At 44.5% G+C, this 17,058-nt stretch overlaps 1 protein-coding gene across 23 annotated transcripts in view; it reads left to right on the top strand.

Moving 5' to 3' along the window:
- The window catches only part of ryr1b (ryanodine receptor 1b (skeletal)), a 114,288-nt gene that overhangs the window by 68,935 nt on the left and 28,295 nt on the right, over positions 1-17,058 (top strand). For 9 of the 23 annotated variants that reach the window (XM_088627805.1, XM_088627802.1, XM_088627804.1 and 6 more), the window contains 13 exons: positions 4,032-4,202; positions 4,440-4,499; positions 4,820-4,954; positions 5,070-5,182; positions 5,572-5,668; positions 5,881-5,987; positions 6,756-6,807; positions 7,195-7,281; positions 11,017-11,116; positions 12,838-12,917; positions 13,250-13,326; positions 13,797-13,870; positions 16,866-16,883. In XM_088627805.1, the coding sequence (XP_088483931.1) occupies positions 4,032-4,202; positions 4,440-4,499; positions 4,820-4,954; positions 5,070-5,182; positions 5,572-5,668; positions 5,881-5,987; positions 6,756-6,807; positions 7,195-7,281; positions 11,017-11,116; positions 12,838-12,917; positions 13,250-13,326; positions 13,797-13,870; positions 16,866-16,883 (1,171 nt within the window). The remainder of the gene's footprint in view (positions 1-4,031; positions 4,203-4,439; positions 4,500-4,819; positions 4,955-5,069; positions 5,183-5,571; positions 5,669-5,880; positions 5,988-6,755; positions 6,808-7,194; positions 7,282-11,016; positions 11,117-12,837; positions 12,918-13,249; positions 13,327-13,796; positions 13,871-16,865; positions 16,884-17,058) is intronic. The other 14 variants (XM_088627820.1, XM_088627819.1, XM_088627815.1 and 11 more) reach the window with 3 other exon arrangements.

Raw genomic sequence — 17,058 nt, 5'->3', positions numbered from 1 at the left:
ATACAAGAGAAATGAGAGGACAGAGAAATGGATCAAACTGATGTGCAATGGAGCCATTCTCTGATAACTGAACTAAAACTGTAACTGCCTGCACACCCCTCCATCCTCACACGTTTCTGAGCACATGCCTTTTTACTCACCCCCTTGTCCCAGAATGGGAAGTGGATCTGTTTTGTAGAAAGGGGTCCCAGCAGACCCCCAGCCCCAAACACTGAGGATGTTCAAGCTGGCCTGCTTTTTGCCCTCTTTGCTGTAGATCTCAAAATATTTCACAGCAAGTTCTGGAGAATTCTGTTGTATGGTTAGACCTTTCTGACTTACCCAGTTGCACCAATAGTGGGTACAGGTGTGTGCCTGTATAGAATGTTTATAAAGTTATGTCAGTTTGATCCATATACTGTATACAGTATGCGGATGCAACAATGGTGAAGTGTTTTCCTAAACAGCGACAGTGGACACACCAGGGGACACTAGATAAGCTCAGTGTGACCACTGTTTGTGTCCACGATGGCTTTCTTATGTGGAAAGGCATGGGGCATGGCACATGACTCTTGGGAGCTACTTAGTGTCCACTGCGGTCCCCTCTGTACTGTATGTGGCTCAGGCTCAAATTTCTCATTGCTCCACAGCTATTTCAGTGAATCAGCAAACTTCATAAGCACTTCATAAGTCTTTTTGCAGTATATTCATACATATGTACTGTAAGTTTGAAGGGTAACAGTCAAGTTCAAGGAAAAGTTTTTTAATGTGTTTTCTTATTACTTACTGTCACCATGTTTATTGGCTTACTGTCGCCAGCCCCGTCCACGTAACGAATCCAAGCGATGAGGTGTGAGGATCCTATGCAGACGAAGGAGAATGTAGATACTGAAACAGGTGTCCAATCCAAAACGTTAGGCGAATTCGTAGTCGAAAACAAAGGGTACAGTAGCTCAAAAGCTGAAGGAAGTATCACGAGAGAGAGGTAGGAGCTCTCTGGGAGAGGAATCAATACCGAGCACCGAGAAGCGAGTTTAGATGGTTTAAATAGTGCTGTGTGCCACACGGTAGAGCGTGTGCTGATGGATTATAATCAACCCGCTGCTGGCACTGGTTAGCTCTTTTGTGGGTTGATCTCTGCTGGCTGGCGGTCGTGACAGTCCAATGATATACTGTAAATACATATTTAGCTGTCACTGAAGCCCTTGTTTATGGCATCTGTTACTATCCCTGGCATTGTTTCTCTCTTTGTGTTCTGTTGTGCGTGATTACTGCTCTAACCCAGTGCAGGACACCGATGTAACAGAGGAAGCGAGGAGATAACAGAATCCCTCTGTAATACAGAGACACAGAGAGAGGAGATACAATTAGAGAGGAAATAACAGAATCCCTATTTAATATATAAACACAGAGAGAGGAGACACAATTTGAGAGGAAATAACAGAATCCATATGTAATAAAGAGACACAGAGAGAGGAGACACAATTAGTGAGGAAATAACAGAATCCCTATTTAATATACAGACACAGAGGAGATAACAGAATCCCTCTTTAATATACACACAATGTAGGACAGGAGACACAATTAGAGAGGAGATAACAGAATCCCTATTTAATATACAGACACAAAGAGAGGAGACACAATTAGAGAGGAAATAACAGAATCCCTATTTAATATACAGACACAGAGGAGATAACAGAATCCCTATTTAATATACAGACACAAAGAGAGGAGACACAATTAGAGAGGAAATAACAGAATCCCTATTTAATATATAGACACAGAGGAGATAACAGAATCCCTATTTAATATACAGACACAAAGAGAGGAGACACAATTAGAGAGGAAATAACAGAATCCCTATTTAATATACAGACACAAAGAGAGGAGACACAATTAGAGAGGAAATAACAGAATCCCTATTTAATATACAGACACAGAGGAGATAACAGAATCCCTATTTAATATACAGACACAGTTAGAGAGAGGAGACACAATTAGAGAGGAAATAACAGAATCCCTATTTAATATACAGACACAGAGGAGATAACAGAATCCTTATTTAATATACAGACACAGTTAGAGAGAGGAGACACAATTAGAGAGGAAATAACAGAATCCCTATTTAATATACAGACACAGAGGAGATAACAGAATCCTTATTTAATATACAGACACAGTTAGAGAGAGGAGACACAATTAGAGAGGAAATAACAGAATCCCTATTTAATATACAGACACAGAGGAGATAACAGAATCCCTATTTAATATACAGACACAGTTAGATAGAGGAGATAACAGAATCCCTCTATAGTATACACAAACATTAAGAGAAGCAACACGGTTAGAATCCGTATATAATAATCACAGACAGCAGGATAGGAGACGATAACAGGATCCCTCTGTAATATACTATACACACATGCAATAGGACAGGAGGCAGTCAGAGAGAGAGAGAGAAGATCACACACTATCTTTCAGCAGTAAACGTACACAATAGAACAGGAGACACAGAGAGAGAGAATAAATAATGTGGGATCAGGACAGGAGCTGTAATCCTGAGCTTCAGTGTGTGCTGCCTCGTAGATATGTGCTTTCTTTGGTCTCCGCTCTCTGGACTAGTGACTACTAACTCCAGGCTGTGCTGTGTGACTCCGGCTAGATTTACTTGACCTGGAGCTCTGGCTAGCTTACCGTGGTAAATCTGCCTGGTGATTTTCCTCTTTTTTTCCCTCATGTTTCACCCTCTGCATTGTGCACTGATCTGTCTTATTTTTACCACACTGTGGTATGTCATTGCCTTGTGCCAGACTGGGACAGTATCAGGCAATCAGGGTTTTTTTCAGGGTCTGGCCAGAGAAGTATGAATCAGGATGAAATACACAGTAAAAACATGGTAAAAGAGCAGAGTTTGCGCACTGCTCTGCCGTGATAATGTCTTCTAAGGGCCCAGTCTCACCAATGTGATTATCTTACTGTGTGTGAATACAGTAATGCCGGGCCACACCCAGGTTATGCACACACAGAATATACCAGATTACAAATAACCCCCTGATAAAAATTCACTGTTTAGCATGCCTTCAAACACTTTTAATCTCTTTCTTTTGAATTATTATCATTTCTTCTCACGAAGCAGTCCTCGTTGTATGATTAAACAGCTGGTGGCCAAAAACCGCCTGTTCCACACCTCCCCAGGGTTTTCTCTGCAGTGTCTTTTAATTGAATTACAAGAGTGTTCATGTCATAACGTCTCACAATGACACCCAGGTAAGAGGATTTCTTAAAAAGAAATAAACTTTGGGAGAATTCCTTTTTTAAGGTCTGCATCAGGTACTAAACTGGTTGTTTTGTTTCAATTCTCAACAGGCTAATAGGAATAGGTGTTTTAATTTAGTACAACTTCAGCATCAGCTCAGCCGGATGATAATGTTAAAGGATTTTAAAGATTTTAAGTGAAATGCACCAAAAGAAGAAATTATTTAACTGTCAGTGTTGGTCAGTGCAGAGAGCTGTAATTTTCAGATTAAGTCAAGGGACACTACTACTAAGCAGTACTGTTGTGTTGCTTTGACACCGAGCACCATCCAGTAATCCTTGCAGTACTGTATATGTTCTGTATAAAAGGAATATCTTTCCTGGTAAGGTTTAGGCATGAGTCAAAAGGTTTTGGCTCTGATTACATGATACATTTGTTAGATGAGAGATGGTATTAGTGTCATGGAGGAGTGGTTGTGTTATTCAGTAATAGGTATACAGAACAGTAGTTTTGGAACTCAATTCAATATTGAATAATATTATACTACATTAGGATCAATACTAGGATGAAGTATTTGTTCTTGGTTTGGGTGTAGTTTGGTTGATCGTTTTGCAGTTGGTTCAAAACTGGGCTGCCTGTGGTTTGATGGTGGAGTACAGTTTTGTACTTTGCAATTGGATTGTTGTTGTGCAATACAAGCGTGGCGTTGCAATACCCCGTGTATGCGTTCTGTGTTGTTTTTTGGCATTGCCTCGGTATTAGTAGCCGCGGCTCTGAACCCTGTGTTTCTCTGCAGTCAGGCGGCTCGGACCAGGAGCGTACCAAGAAGAAGAGGCGGGGGGATCGCTACTCAGTGCAGACCTCTCTGATTGTGGCCGCATTAAAGAAGATGCTACCCATTGGGCTCAACATGTGCTCCCCTGCCGACCAGGAGCTTATCAATGTGGCCAAGACCCGTTACGCCCTGGTGAGGGGCGCCCCTTGTCTGCTGGAGGATTTACACCCACACACCACATACTGTAGCCACTTGACTGTCCGTGTTACTGTGTCACTTCTTTCAGTGCTGAGTCTTTTTGCACCATACTGTTTATTTGTGTGTGTGTATTTATCAGCTTGTCATCACTGTTTCAGTGAGTCATCAGTATCTCTACCTGTCTGTCTCAGGATTTATTTGTGTAAATCTCTCCCTCTGTGTCTCTGACAGAAAGATACTGATGAGGAGGTGAGAGAGTTCCTGCAAAACAACCTGCATCTTCAGGGCAAGGTGAGTGTGTCTGTCACCCTGCCAAGTTAACACACAGTGTGCATTTAGTTGCCAGTTTAGGTTTTCCTAGTATTGGTAATCTATCAGTATGTGTGTCTGTTCTCTGTCTGTGTCTGCCTCACTGCCCTGTGTGTGTTTTTATGTCTGTCTCTATCTTTGTACTGATGTCTGTGTCTTTATGCGTCAGTTTTTCGTACGTGTCTGTGCCTTTGTCTGTGTTAGTGTTTTTCTGTGTCTCTGTGTCTCTGGGTGTCTTGGTGTGTGAGGTGCTGGCTGTGATGGCCCTGGGACACTGTGCCTTACCCCTCTCCCCCCACCAGGTGGATAACCCCTCCATGCGCTGGCAGATGGCTCTGTACAAGGAGATGTCAGGGAAGGCAGAGGACGCTGAGGACCCAGAGAAGGTGGTAAAGAGGGTGCAGGAGGTGGCAGCTGTGCTATATCATATTGAGGTGGTGAGTGACACAGCACTGATACACTCTGACACACCGAAAGCACTCAGACACTGACACAGCACTGAGATGCTCTCCATTTCCTTTCTCCCTCGGTCTCTGTCTCCCTTTCGGCCAGATGGAACACCCCTTCAAGTCTAAGAAGGCAGTGTGGCACAAACTTCTGTCGAAACAGCGTCGGCGAGCAGTGGTTGCATGTTTCAGGATGACACCTCTCTATAACCTACCCAGGTAACTGCAGTACTGCTGTATACAGTATGTGCTAATCTGAACGGGTAGCTATATACTCACATACCCTGTTAACTGTACACTTACCTGCTCAGGTAGATACAGTATACTGTATGCCCACCTGTCCAGAAAAATATACTCATACCTGTCCAGGTAGAGTAAATGTAAAATCACTGTACATTAACTGATCAGGACTCTGTACTGCCCCACCTGTCCTGGTAACTAATGTTAACCTACACAAATACTGTAACTATATTCAAACCTGCTCAGATAACTACTGTATATATTCATCTGTTCATCTGCCAAGGCCACTGCACACTCCTCTGCCTGCAGGGTAACTATAAACCACCTGTTGCAAAACCCACATGTTACAATCTTTTTCTGTCCCTCAGGCACAGAGCATCCAACATGTTCCTGGAGGGGTTTAAGCGCACGTGGATTGAGACAGAGGGGTACTCCTTCGAGGACAGAATGATCGATGATTTGTCTGTAAGTACCTTGCTGTAATGAGCTGTGCTGTGCTGTGACTATATTGCATAGCAAAATTTCAGTAAAACTACTGAACAGTACTGTTATGCACTTCAGCGCACTAAACTGCAGTATAAATACGCAGTTTGCTCTGTACCATATTGTGCTGTGTTCTTTACTGCACTGCTATGAGAAGTTTGTCAGCAAGGTGTAAATCTCTCTCTCTGGGGAAGAAATCCATGGAGCAGGAGGAGGAAGAGGAGGAGGAGACGGAGACAAAGCCGGACCCCCTTCACCAGCTTATCCTGCATTTCAGCCGCACCGCACTCACCGAAAAGAGGTGAGACGACCTCTCCCTCCCAGAGGGGAGCTGCTCTTCCGCTTACAAGAAGAGCTCTGTGTCCGCGGACATCTGGACGTCATAAGTGATATCTGTGGACGTGATCATTGAAATATTGGCTAGAATTTTCAACCTCCTCTTTTCGAACTCGTGAGAGACAGGAGGGCGCAGTGTCAGGCATAGAATGAAAACTTCACTTTTCAGTTACGTTGTTCTATAGTACACAGTTATGCAAGATGAGTGTCTTGTCATCTCTCTGTCTCTGTCTCCCTGTCACCCGTCATGAAAATCACAGACCTTGCGCTGGAGCCTGCTGGAGTGACTGGGCAAGGCTTTTTCCTGCTTCTGCTGCTGGTCATATACTGTTGACATGAAGTTCGTTTCAGCTGTGCTTAACTAGCTCTACAAAGTTAAACCAGGATTGCCAAAGCATTTCTGAATGCTGTATATACAACATATAGATCTCCATAGCGGTAGATGTTTCGGCAGTCTCAGCAGGACATTATTTGGATCAAGGTGGGGACTGTTTTGCAGCCAGAGTCCTCTCAATGGAACGGTAAAGAAACCACTGATTCCAAGGAGCTGAAGTCATAAAGGCAGGAACTGGAAGAGAGACTTTTGATGCTGTGATCAGACATCCTTCGGATAGATCTGAACTGCACTGACAAGGAATCGATCAGTCTCTCTCCCAGACACACTCTGTCCTTCTCACACCATCTCACACTCCCTCACCTTTACCCGTTTCTCTCTCTCTGCTTCTCTCCACAGTAAACTGGATGTGGATTACCTGTACATGTCCTATGCCGATATAATGGCAAAGGTGAGTCCTTCTTTCTGGTAGCAGGCGATCGAGTGAGTTAGAGACGCGTTGAGGGAGGGAATTAGTTGATATCACTGTAGGTGCTCCTATTTGTCTTTGCACAGTGCTCTAACTGTGCATGATTAGCCTTGTGAGTCCACCTGAGGTTGATTTTTATGGTTGATTAGTAATTTTGAGGTCAGAGTTGCCTCTGTCTTGCAGTGACAAACTGGGCCTAATGGTGTTCTCTTTTTTTTCCCTGTCTGTGTGCATCTGCTCATGTGCTTGTGTACGTGAACTGTGAATTTCTCTTTCTGTCTTTCTTTCTCCCGTCCCTGTCTCTTTAACTCTGTATGGCTGACCCTCGCGCTCTGTCTGCCCGTGCGCCAATCACTCTGTGATTTTCAGAGCTGCCACATCGGTGAGGAAGACGAAGAGGGGGAGGAGGAGAAGGGGGGCGAGGAGCTGTCCTTTGAGGTGCGACAGGCAGATATGGTATGGGGGAGCCAGGGGCCGGGGGAGGGGAGACACGCGCCACGACGCACCTTGTGACCAGAGCCTGCAGCCAGCTCCGCCCGTCTGCACCTTGCACGCCCTCAGTCGTTCTTTCATTTTTCTCTATCTTTGCATTTGTTTTGTGGTTTGATCAGATTATTCTTACTATTCGTAGGAGTATTAGTGCTACAGAGCCCTGCCATATTAAAACAAGCACCCATAATACAAAGAAGGTGTCTGAGACACAGCATCGCGGTGTGGAATCAGGGCATACTGTATGGCTTGAAAGAGCTCATAAAAAGGATGTCAGTCCCTTGAGCTCTCTCGACAGCAGAGCAGGTATTATCTTTGTCTGGGATGTGTCTTGAGCATTCAGATTTGCAGGAGCCTGAAATAAGTTGTCCAGAACTGCAGTCCCTCTCCTTATCTTCACCACGCAAGGTCTAACTCAGATGCTAATTGCATTTAAATAGTGCTTTTCATCCCGAGTAGTCCTAAAGCATTTTACATACAGGATGGGACCCACTTCATCCACTATTGAAGCGTAGCTCCACCTGGGTGATGCAGGAAGGCATCTCTGCCTACACCCCCCTACACTGTGGATCAGTGCAGAAGTGTGGAATTGCTACACCAGTGAAGCGGGAGACTCTGGGAGCCCAGGGTGTTTAGTGAAGACACCAGGGTTAACACCTTGACTCTTCAGAACAGTACTGTGGCCTTTACTGGACATACAGTCAGAACCTCCATTGAGTGCACCTCCTGCATAACAGTGTCCCCGGTCTCCATACTGACTGCTCCAAAGGGAAAATTCTGCTCCAGACGGAAAAGCACCATCTAGTGGTTTAACCACTCCAATTACTGTTGCAATCTGGTTTTCCTTTAGAGGCCTACAATCCCAGCCTGACCAGACCTAGCCTTGCTTACCTTTTGAGACCTGACGGATCAGGTCAAGATATGGCCCCATTGTTACTACAGGCATAGAAGACCAGTCCCACAAAGTGCTTGTTTTAATATGGGAGGGTTCTTGACTAAGAAAGTGTTAGTCACTTCTCTAGTTTTCAGCAATAGATTTAATTTTTTTAAGTGTGTCTGTACTCACGTATACAGTACATGGATCGCTCACTGATTGAGTGGTGCGTTTGTTTTTTCTTTATTCATTGAGTTTTCTTTTGAGTAGTTTGAGTGTCCTTGCTCACCCTCTTTGATATTTAATTAATTTGCGAGATGATTGATTAACCCCCCCCCCCGTACTCACCCAGTATAATGACCCAGGACTACAGTAAAACATTGCGCCTCTCGTCCGACACCAATATCTCTGCACATCATCGACACACAGTCCAAATACAGTACCTGTGATGCTCTCCCAAAACCAGGCCTTTCCAGATTATTGCTCGAGGTTAAGTTTTTCATTGTGCCAGATTTCATCATGCTCATACCCTGGCTTCATAAGGGCCATGTCAGCACCCACTGGCCAAAATATTAGGAAGTCCCCCTATCGGTATGAATGGACACAATGGCAGACACCGCGTTAATGGCTTGAGGAGCAGGAAACAAGAGGGCATCACCCTCCCTGACCAGGACATTCCCAGACCTTAATCCTGTTGGAAATCAGTCAGATGGTGAAAAGTTCACCTCAGTCCCAAGCACAGTTACACACCCTCCTTACAGCCTCAGCTGAAGGCCACCCTGTCTGAGGGCACCTCTCAACCTCGTCTGGTTCAGGCTCTGCCTGCCTGATGTGAGGGCTGCTCACACGTTGGCTGGGGGTATACAGTACATGTGCTGAAATAATAAAGGGTCACGCTGGCCGTGGCTCCTGTGAAGCTGTCTGTGAGCGCATGGCCGACAGAGAAGTAACCTGGATGGGCCTGGTCTGGGGAGAGGAGATCACACAGCCTGTCTTTCTGATTGTCCTGTGAGCACTGAAGCGAAAGTAATCAGAAAGGAGACCTCCCACACAGGCAGGCTGAGATGGGATTTAGGTGGGTGTTGAGGTGCTTGCGGCTCAGGTTTGGGTGCTCTGTGGTGGGGTGTTTGGGCAGGGTTATCTGGGGGGTGTGTCTGGGGTGTGTGTTTGGTGTAAGGTGTTTGGGCAGGGTTATCGGGGGTGTGAGTCTGGGGGGTGTCTTTGGGGTAAGGTGTTTGGGTAGGGTTATCTGTGGTGTGTGTTTGGAAGGTGTGTATGGCATGGGTTATTTGGTCTGGGGTCTCTGTTTATTCGTCCTGTGTCTGTAATGTCCTCTAGTTCTTCAGGGTAACAGGACAGCAGAGGAGTGTTTGTGAGGGAGACACAGATGCTGTTTAAATATGTACAGTATAACACAGTGAAACCAAGATCTTCTCAAGACAGAGTAACAGCTCAATGTGACCAGTGAGCCAGCTGACAGCTGACAGTTTGATCTGACTTAATCAGATCAATTATATTTCAATAACTTTAAAAGCCAACTCGCTTTTTTTGGTAGTTTTTTAATCTCAATTCCAGTGGGAGCTATGGGGCACAACATGTCTCCATCTTCCTCTTAGAGTTGAGCTCTGTGTCCATTGACTTGTAAATGTTGAGAGCTCAAAAGACAGAATAGAAGTAATGATCCAGAGGGTGCCTGTAAATTAGCTGGCTTATTCAGACAACTGTATGGTGAAGATCATTGACCTTGAAGCAATGGAAGAAGGGGGAAGGGGAACACAATCACACAATCCCCTAGGTGCCGGGGACAGTATGTAAGCTCAGTGGGACCTACGTTTGTGTCCCTGCTGGTTTGTAAGGAGCACAACTGCAGGAAGGGCCCACTTGTGCTGTCTGTGAATGTGTTCCCTGTGGTGCTATCTGTACGTGACTGAGATATCACTGTTCCATGGTTCCATGATCTGACCAGCTCCTCCAGGCGCCCCCTGGGTTCTTCACTCAGACAGGCACTCTTGTCAGTATCTTCCATCACAGTGCAGACTGCACAGGGACCATAGGCCTGTTTTCTGTAGTCTAACGTTTGCTGCTCTTGGCAAACGTGGAGAAGAAAGTGACGACTCCTGGACTAATATACAGTACCTGTGAGAGAGAAGGTGGTGAAGGAAGAGTAGGAGAGGGTTACTGGGGGACAGTAATGGACAGGCAGACACGGAGATGGTGCAGGTCAGGTGACAACAGGGAGGAAGAGATAAAAGAGGGGCTTCAGAGGAGTATAGAGCTCTAGCTTTAGCTCAGCTAAAGACAGGACACAGTCTCCTGAGATGAAAGAGAGGGGGCAATGGAGAGGACCAAAAGATCAACATAAGAAAGATTAGAAACAGGAAATGACCATTTGGTTCATCTAGCTCACATGATAGCCAGTAGCCGATTGTTGTGAGAATCTCATCCAGCCATTTCTTGGAAGAAAAGGTCGATTATGGCTGTGTAGCTTGTTCCATACCCCCATAGCTCTTTGTGGTTAGTGACAGAGCACAGAGTATGGAGACAGAGGGAAGGGTAGTGTTCAGGAGTAACAGGAAGAGGGACTGTTCTGAGATAAGAGACAGAGGAGAAGAGTGTTGAGGAGAGAGGAGGGAAGAGGAGGACTGAGATGGCAGAGGAGGGTAGGAGAGGGTGTTGATGGAGACAGAGGAGAGAAAGTCTTCAGGAGAGACAAGGAAAAGGGTAGAAGACAGCTTTAAGATAGGAGAAAGGAGGGGGGTGGGGAGATGCAGGGAGAGTGAGGCTGTGTGGACAGTTGGACAGCTTCACAACATAGTCTCTACCTTCAGGAAAAGGAAATGGAGAAGCAGAGGCTCCTGTATCAACAAGCCAGACTGCACAACCGTGGAGCATCAGAGATGGTACTGCAGATGATCAGCGCCTGTAAAGGTACTTCAGCCGCTATTCTAACTGACTGTATTGTGTTAACTACTGACAACATGGTTCTTACTACAGGGTGTTAACTACAGACAGCACTGTTCTAACTGCACTGTTAACTACAGACAGCACTGTTCTAACTGCACTTAACTACAGACAGCACTGTTCTAACTGCACTGTTAACTACAGACAGCACTGTTCTAACTGCACTGTTAACTACAGACAGCACTGTTCTAACTGCACTGTTAACTACAGACAACACTGTTCTAAATACACTGTTAACTACAGACAGCACTGTTCTAACTGCACTGTTAACTACAGACAGCACTGTTCTAAATCCACTGTTAACTACAGACAGCACTGTTCTAACTGCACTGTTAACTACAGACAGCACTGTTCTAAATCCACTGTTAACTACAGACAGCACTGTTCTAACTGCACTGTTAACTACAGACAGCACTGTTCTAAATCCACTGTTAACTACAGACAGCACTGTTCTAACTGCACTGTTAACTACAGACAGCACTGTTCTAAATACACTGTTAACTACAGACAGCACTGTTCTAAATACACTGTTAACTACAGACAGCACTGTTTTAAATCCACTGTTAACTACAGACAGCACTGTTCTAACTGCACTGTTAACTACAGACAGCACTGTTCTAACTGCACTGTTAACTACAGACAGCACTGTTCTAACTGCACTGTTAACTACAGACAGCACTGTCCTAACTGCACTGTTAACTACAGATAGCACTGTTCTAAATCCACTGTTAACTACAGACAGCACTGTTCTAACTGCACTGTTTACTGCAGACAGCACTGTTTTAACTATACTGGTAACTACAGACAGCACTGTTCTAACTGCACTGTTAACTACAGACAGCACTGTTTTAACTGCACTGGTAACTACAGACAGCACTGTTCTAACTGCACTGTTAACTACAGACAACACTGTTCTAAATACACTGTTAACTACAGACAGCACTGTTCTAAATCCACTGTTAACTACAGACAGCACTGTTCTAACTGCACTGTTAACTACAGACAACACTGTTCTAAATCCACTGTTAACTACAGACAGCACTGTTTTAACTGCACTGTTAACTACAGACAGCACTGTTCTAAATACACTGTTAACTACAGACAGCACTGTTCTAACTGCACTGTTAACTACAGACAGCACTGTTCTAAATCCACTGTTAACTACAGACAGCACTGTTCTAACTGCACTGTTAACTACAGACAGCACTGTTCTAAATCCACTGTTAACTACAGACAGCACTGTTCTAAATCCACTGTTAACTACAGACAGCACTGTTCTAAATCCACTGTTAACTACAGACAGCACTGTTCTAACTGCACTGTTAACTACAGACAGCACTGTTCTAAATACACTGTTAACTACAGACAGCACTGTTCTAACTGCACTGTTAACTACAGACAGCACTGTTCTAAATACACTGTTAACTACAGACAGCACTGTTCTAACTGCACTGTTAACTACAGACAGCACTGTTCTAACTGCACTGTTAACTACAGACAGCACTGTTCTAAATCCACTGTTAACTACAGACAGCACTGTTCTAACTGCACTGTTAACTACAGACAGCACTGTTCTAACTGCACTGTTAACTACAGACAGCACTGTTCTAACTGCACTGCATTTACAACAACACACTGCACTGTGTGACACACATGTGCTCACCACACTACCTTTCTTCCTGCTCCAGGTGAAACTGGGATGATGGTGTCCTCCACTCTCAAGCTGGGTATCTCCATTCTCAACGGGGGGAACAATGAGGTGCAGCAGGTGAATGAGTCTTCTCTTTTCCCTCTCTCAGCCAACTACTTTGTTATTTCTGAATTATCCTTCAACCCAGTGATCTGTGTCAAACACAGGGAAATGTGAGCAATCTCGATACTTCCGTCCCTTCAAAGCAAAGCTCTTCTTTTATCTGGTTTTCGTTATTGACAGGAAGAAACAAAGGAAAGTTCACTATAATTCCACCACAATAATTTACGGAATAGAAAGGTTCTGGTAGCATATCATTATGAATTTCTTCAGGAAAAGCTGTACAGTAGGGCTAGGTGTGTCGTAGGAATTTAATTTCTTGCTAATGTGTCTGTCTGACCCCTGTGTAGAAAATGCTGGACTACCTGAAGGAGAAAAAGGAAGTTGGCTTTTTCCAGAGTGTCCAGGCACTCATGCAGACCTGCAGGTAAGTGTACTCATGGGACTATAAGGCTACAAATTGACACAGACTTGTCCAGTGATCTCTGGACTATAGGGTTACAATAGGACACAGACTGGACCAGTGATCTCTGGACTGTGTCATATTGTAAACCTATAGTACAGAGATCACCAGTTCAGTCTGTGACATGTTGTAACCCTATAGTCCAGAGACCACTGGTGACAAAGCTGGTGGACTGTAGGGCTACAATATGATGCAGACTGGAGTAGTGATTTCTGCACTATAAGGTTAAAATGTGACTATAAGGTTAAAATCAGTTCAAACTAGATTAATCAGTGACTTATTAAATCTGACTAGGCACAATCTACAGTAATCATTTTATCTGTGTATGTATAATGGCTGTCTGTGAATGTACTGTATGAAACTGCCTGTGCTGTACTATTCTGTAGTGTGCAGTGCAGTACCTGACAGTGTTCTATGTGTCATCCTGTTGACAGTGTCCTGGACCTGAATGCTTTCGAGAGGCAGAACAAGGCAGAGGGGCTGGGCATGGTTTCAGAGGAAGGCACGAGTGAGTCTGGGCCACACACACTGGGGAGACGCAGGGTTTGGGTGGGTGAAAGGAGGCACTTCCCGCACTTGTAGCAACACCAGGTCTCACTGAAGCTGAGGGCATTTTGTTACTGTGCCATTTTGTCCATGATGCGCATAGCACCACAGCCGCTTCAGTTCCTGTGGGATCCTGTTAGCTGGGAATGAGCTACATGCTACATGCTGTTTCCTCATTTATCTGAGACTCTTTTGGGAGCTTAGTGACTTGCTTATTAAGATAGAGAGTTCATTCTTTGCCCTTCTCAATGTGGAATCTCATGAATTTCATCATCTCAGCTCACTGCCACAAACCAGGCTCTGTGCCAATGTGGAAGAGAAGAAAACAACATTGCGTTCTCAATAACATGTGCCTTGACCACCTGGAATACTACAGTTACAGGAAGGCACTGTCGTGTGATAAGCTGAGGACACCTTGACCAGGTCTAACACTCCAAGCTTGAGAAGTTCTCAACTAATAGCAGGCCACCACTTTGGGAATCCCAGAGACAGCTGGCTTAAGATATGGACTAGACCAGTGATCTCTTGACTAAAGGGTTACAATATAACACTGCCCAGACTGGACCAGTGATCTCTGGACTATAGGGTTACAATATGACAGACTGGACCAGTGATCTCTGGACTATAGGGTTACAATATGACACAGACTGGACCAGTGATCTCTGGACTACAAGGTTACAATATGACACAGACTGGACCAGTGATCTCTGGACTAAAGGGTTACAATATGACACAAACTGGACCAGTGATCTCTGGACTATAGGGTTACAGTACGACACAGACTGGACCAGTGATCTCTGGACTGTAGGGTTACAATATGACACTGCCCAGACTGGACCAGTGATCTCTGGACTGTAGGGTTACGATATGACACAGACTGGACCAGTGATCTCTGGACTGTAGGGTTACAATAGGACACAGACTGGAGCAGTGATCTCTGGACTGTAGGGTTACAGTATGACACAGACTGGACCAGTGATCTCTGGACTATAGGGTCACAATATGACACAGACTGGACCAGTGATCTCTGGACTGAAGGGCTACAATATGACACAGACTGGACCAGTGATCTCTGGACTGTAGGGTTACAATAGGACACAGACTGGACCAGTGATCTCTGGACTGTAGGGTTACAATAGGACACAGACTGGGCCAGTGATCTCTGGACTGTAGGGTTACAATAGGACACAGACTGGACCAGTGATCTCTGGACTGTAGGGTTACAATAGGACACTAACTGGACCAGTGATCTATGGACTACAGGATTACAGTATGAACCAGCCCGGAACAAAAATGTGATTTTACAAAGATCATCACCCAATTTTGTCAACTCTGCTGAAAAACCACATCTGGAAGAGAGCTGGAAGAGATATTCCTTCATTCACTCTGTAGGAAACCAGAGCCTTTTACAGAAAAGAAGACAACAGAAAACATGTCTGAGGCTTTTTCATTGTCATCGTCAGCAGTTCTGTGAGCGGTCGCTACAGCCTGACATATGTCAAATGCAGAACAAGAACAAAAGTAACAATTTTAGTTTTGTGCTCTTTCTGTGCAATTGAACTTTCTATGTTTTCCAACATTTCTTTCTTTCCAGTAAGAGTAACCAATATGTTATATAAAGGTCTCCTATTATTCTGCTTAATAGTGAGTGCAAATATATTTCAGCATACAGTATGTCTGAATGTGTCTGAAAAGTAATCTTCATCCAGCTCTTAATGTAGATAGTCTTCAATGCTGTAGTGTATTAGCAAGAATACTCTTCAGCAGTATTCTGCTCTGAGAGTCTAGCTCTGAACTAGCTACAGTATATCCTCTATCTAGTTCTCTCTATGGAACTCTAGGGTTTTATTCAGCCAGGAGCTGTGAAACATCTGCAAAAGAAGTTCAATCACAATTAATGTCTGCCTCTGCAAGGGTGGCACTATGGCTCCATTGCTCCTGAAAGTTTGAGACAGGATTTTACATTTGCCCTTGAACTGAAAGCAAAACACTTTGTTAAAGTATTACATTATTAAAGTAGTACATTGTTCCGTAATCTTGAGCAGAGTTAGGGTAGGGGTTGAGATACTATGAGATTCGGGGTTAGGGTAGGGGATAAGATATGTTAGGTTTCAGGATGAGGGTAGGGGCTGAGATACCTTAGGGCTCTGGGATAGGGTAAGGATTGAGATACTTAAGGGAGTTTGGTTAGGATAAGGTACAGAAATACTTTAGGGCTCTGGGTTAGGGTAGGGGTTGAGATACGTTAGGGTTCGAGGTTAAGGTAGGGGATAAAATAAATTAGATTTTAGGATTAGGGTTAGGGGATGAGATACTTAAGGGTTTGGGGTTAAGGTGGGGACAGAGGTCAAGGTCAGATGTTTGGTGAAGGTTTGTGTGGGTATTAGGAAAAGAGTAAGTGCTAGCCTGAAAAGTCGGGTTTAGGAGTGGATTGGAGGTCAGGATGAGGTTTAGGGTTTGAGTGTGGGGAGATTTATTGTGTGGTTCTAAGGCTGTGACTGGAGCTGGGCACTGGAAACTACCTGTAGGGCTGGGCTGTGGTGGGCCAGTGAGGCAACAGGGACAGGGCCACACTCATCTTTAATAACCATTAATCACACTCAACACTAGCTAGATGGGTGATTGATTTAGTTATTTAATTGATTAATTATGGACTGCTTTTGTGTTTATATATATATTTTTAAATTTTCTCTCACCTTTTAATTATGTTTCAGTAATTTAAATTACACTAATTTGTATAGCTTTCTCTCCTTTCTTCTGTCAATATTTTTTTTTAAGGCTCCTTTATTAATTTGTTGGGTGGTTGATTTATTTTCTTGTGGTCTCAGTAGCAGTAATCTCCCGTGCCTCGCCTGGATTCCTGCTGTTTTTTACTCACGATCCCTCTCTCTCTCTCCCCCTCCTCCATTGCTCCATCCCTCCTTCCCTCTCCCTCCTCCTCCTTCCCCGGTGCTCAGTCATCCAGCGTGAACGTGGTAAATAATCTTTCTCTCCCTTTCACTCTTCCTCTTCTCCCTCCCTCTCCCCCTCAGTCTGCCACTCTCACTCTGTCCTTCCTTTCTGTCTCCTAATCTCCCCCACTCACTCTCTTTCCTCTCCCTCACTCACCCTGTCCTTCCTCTCCCTCACTCACCCTGTGCTTCCTCTCCC

This window comes from Lepisosteus platostomus, chromosome 4 (genome assembly GCF_059453375.1).
Source record: "Lepisosteus platostomus isolate fLepPlt1 chromosome 4, fLepPlt1.hap1, whole genome shotgun sequence".
Lineage (NCBI taxonomy): Eukaryota > Metazoa > Chordata > Actinopteri > Semionotiformes > Lepisosteidae > Lepisosteus > Lepisosteus platostomus.
The sequence above is the reverse complement of the archived record's forward strand: the minus strand, read 5'-3'. Positions and strand labels throughout refer to the sequence as shown.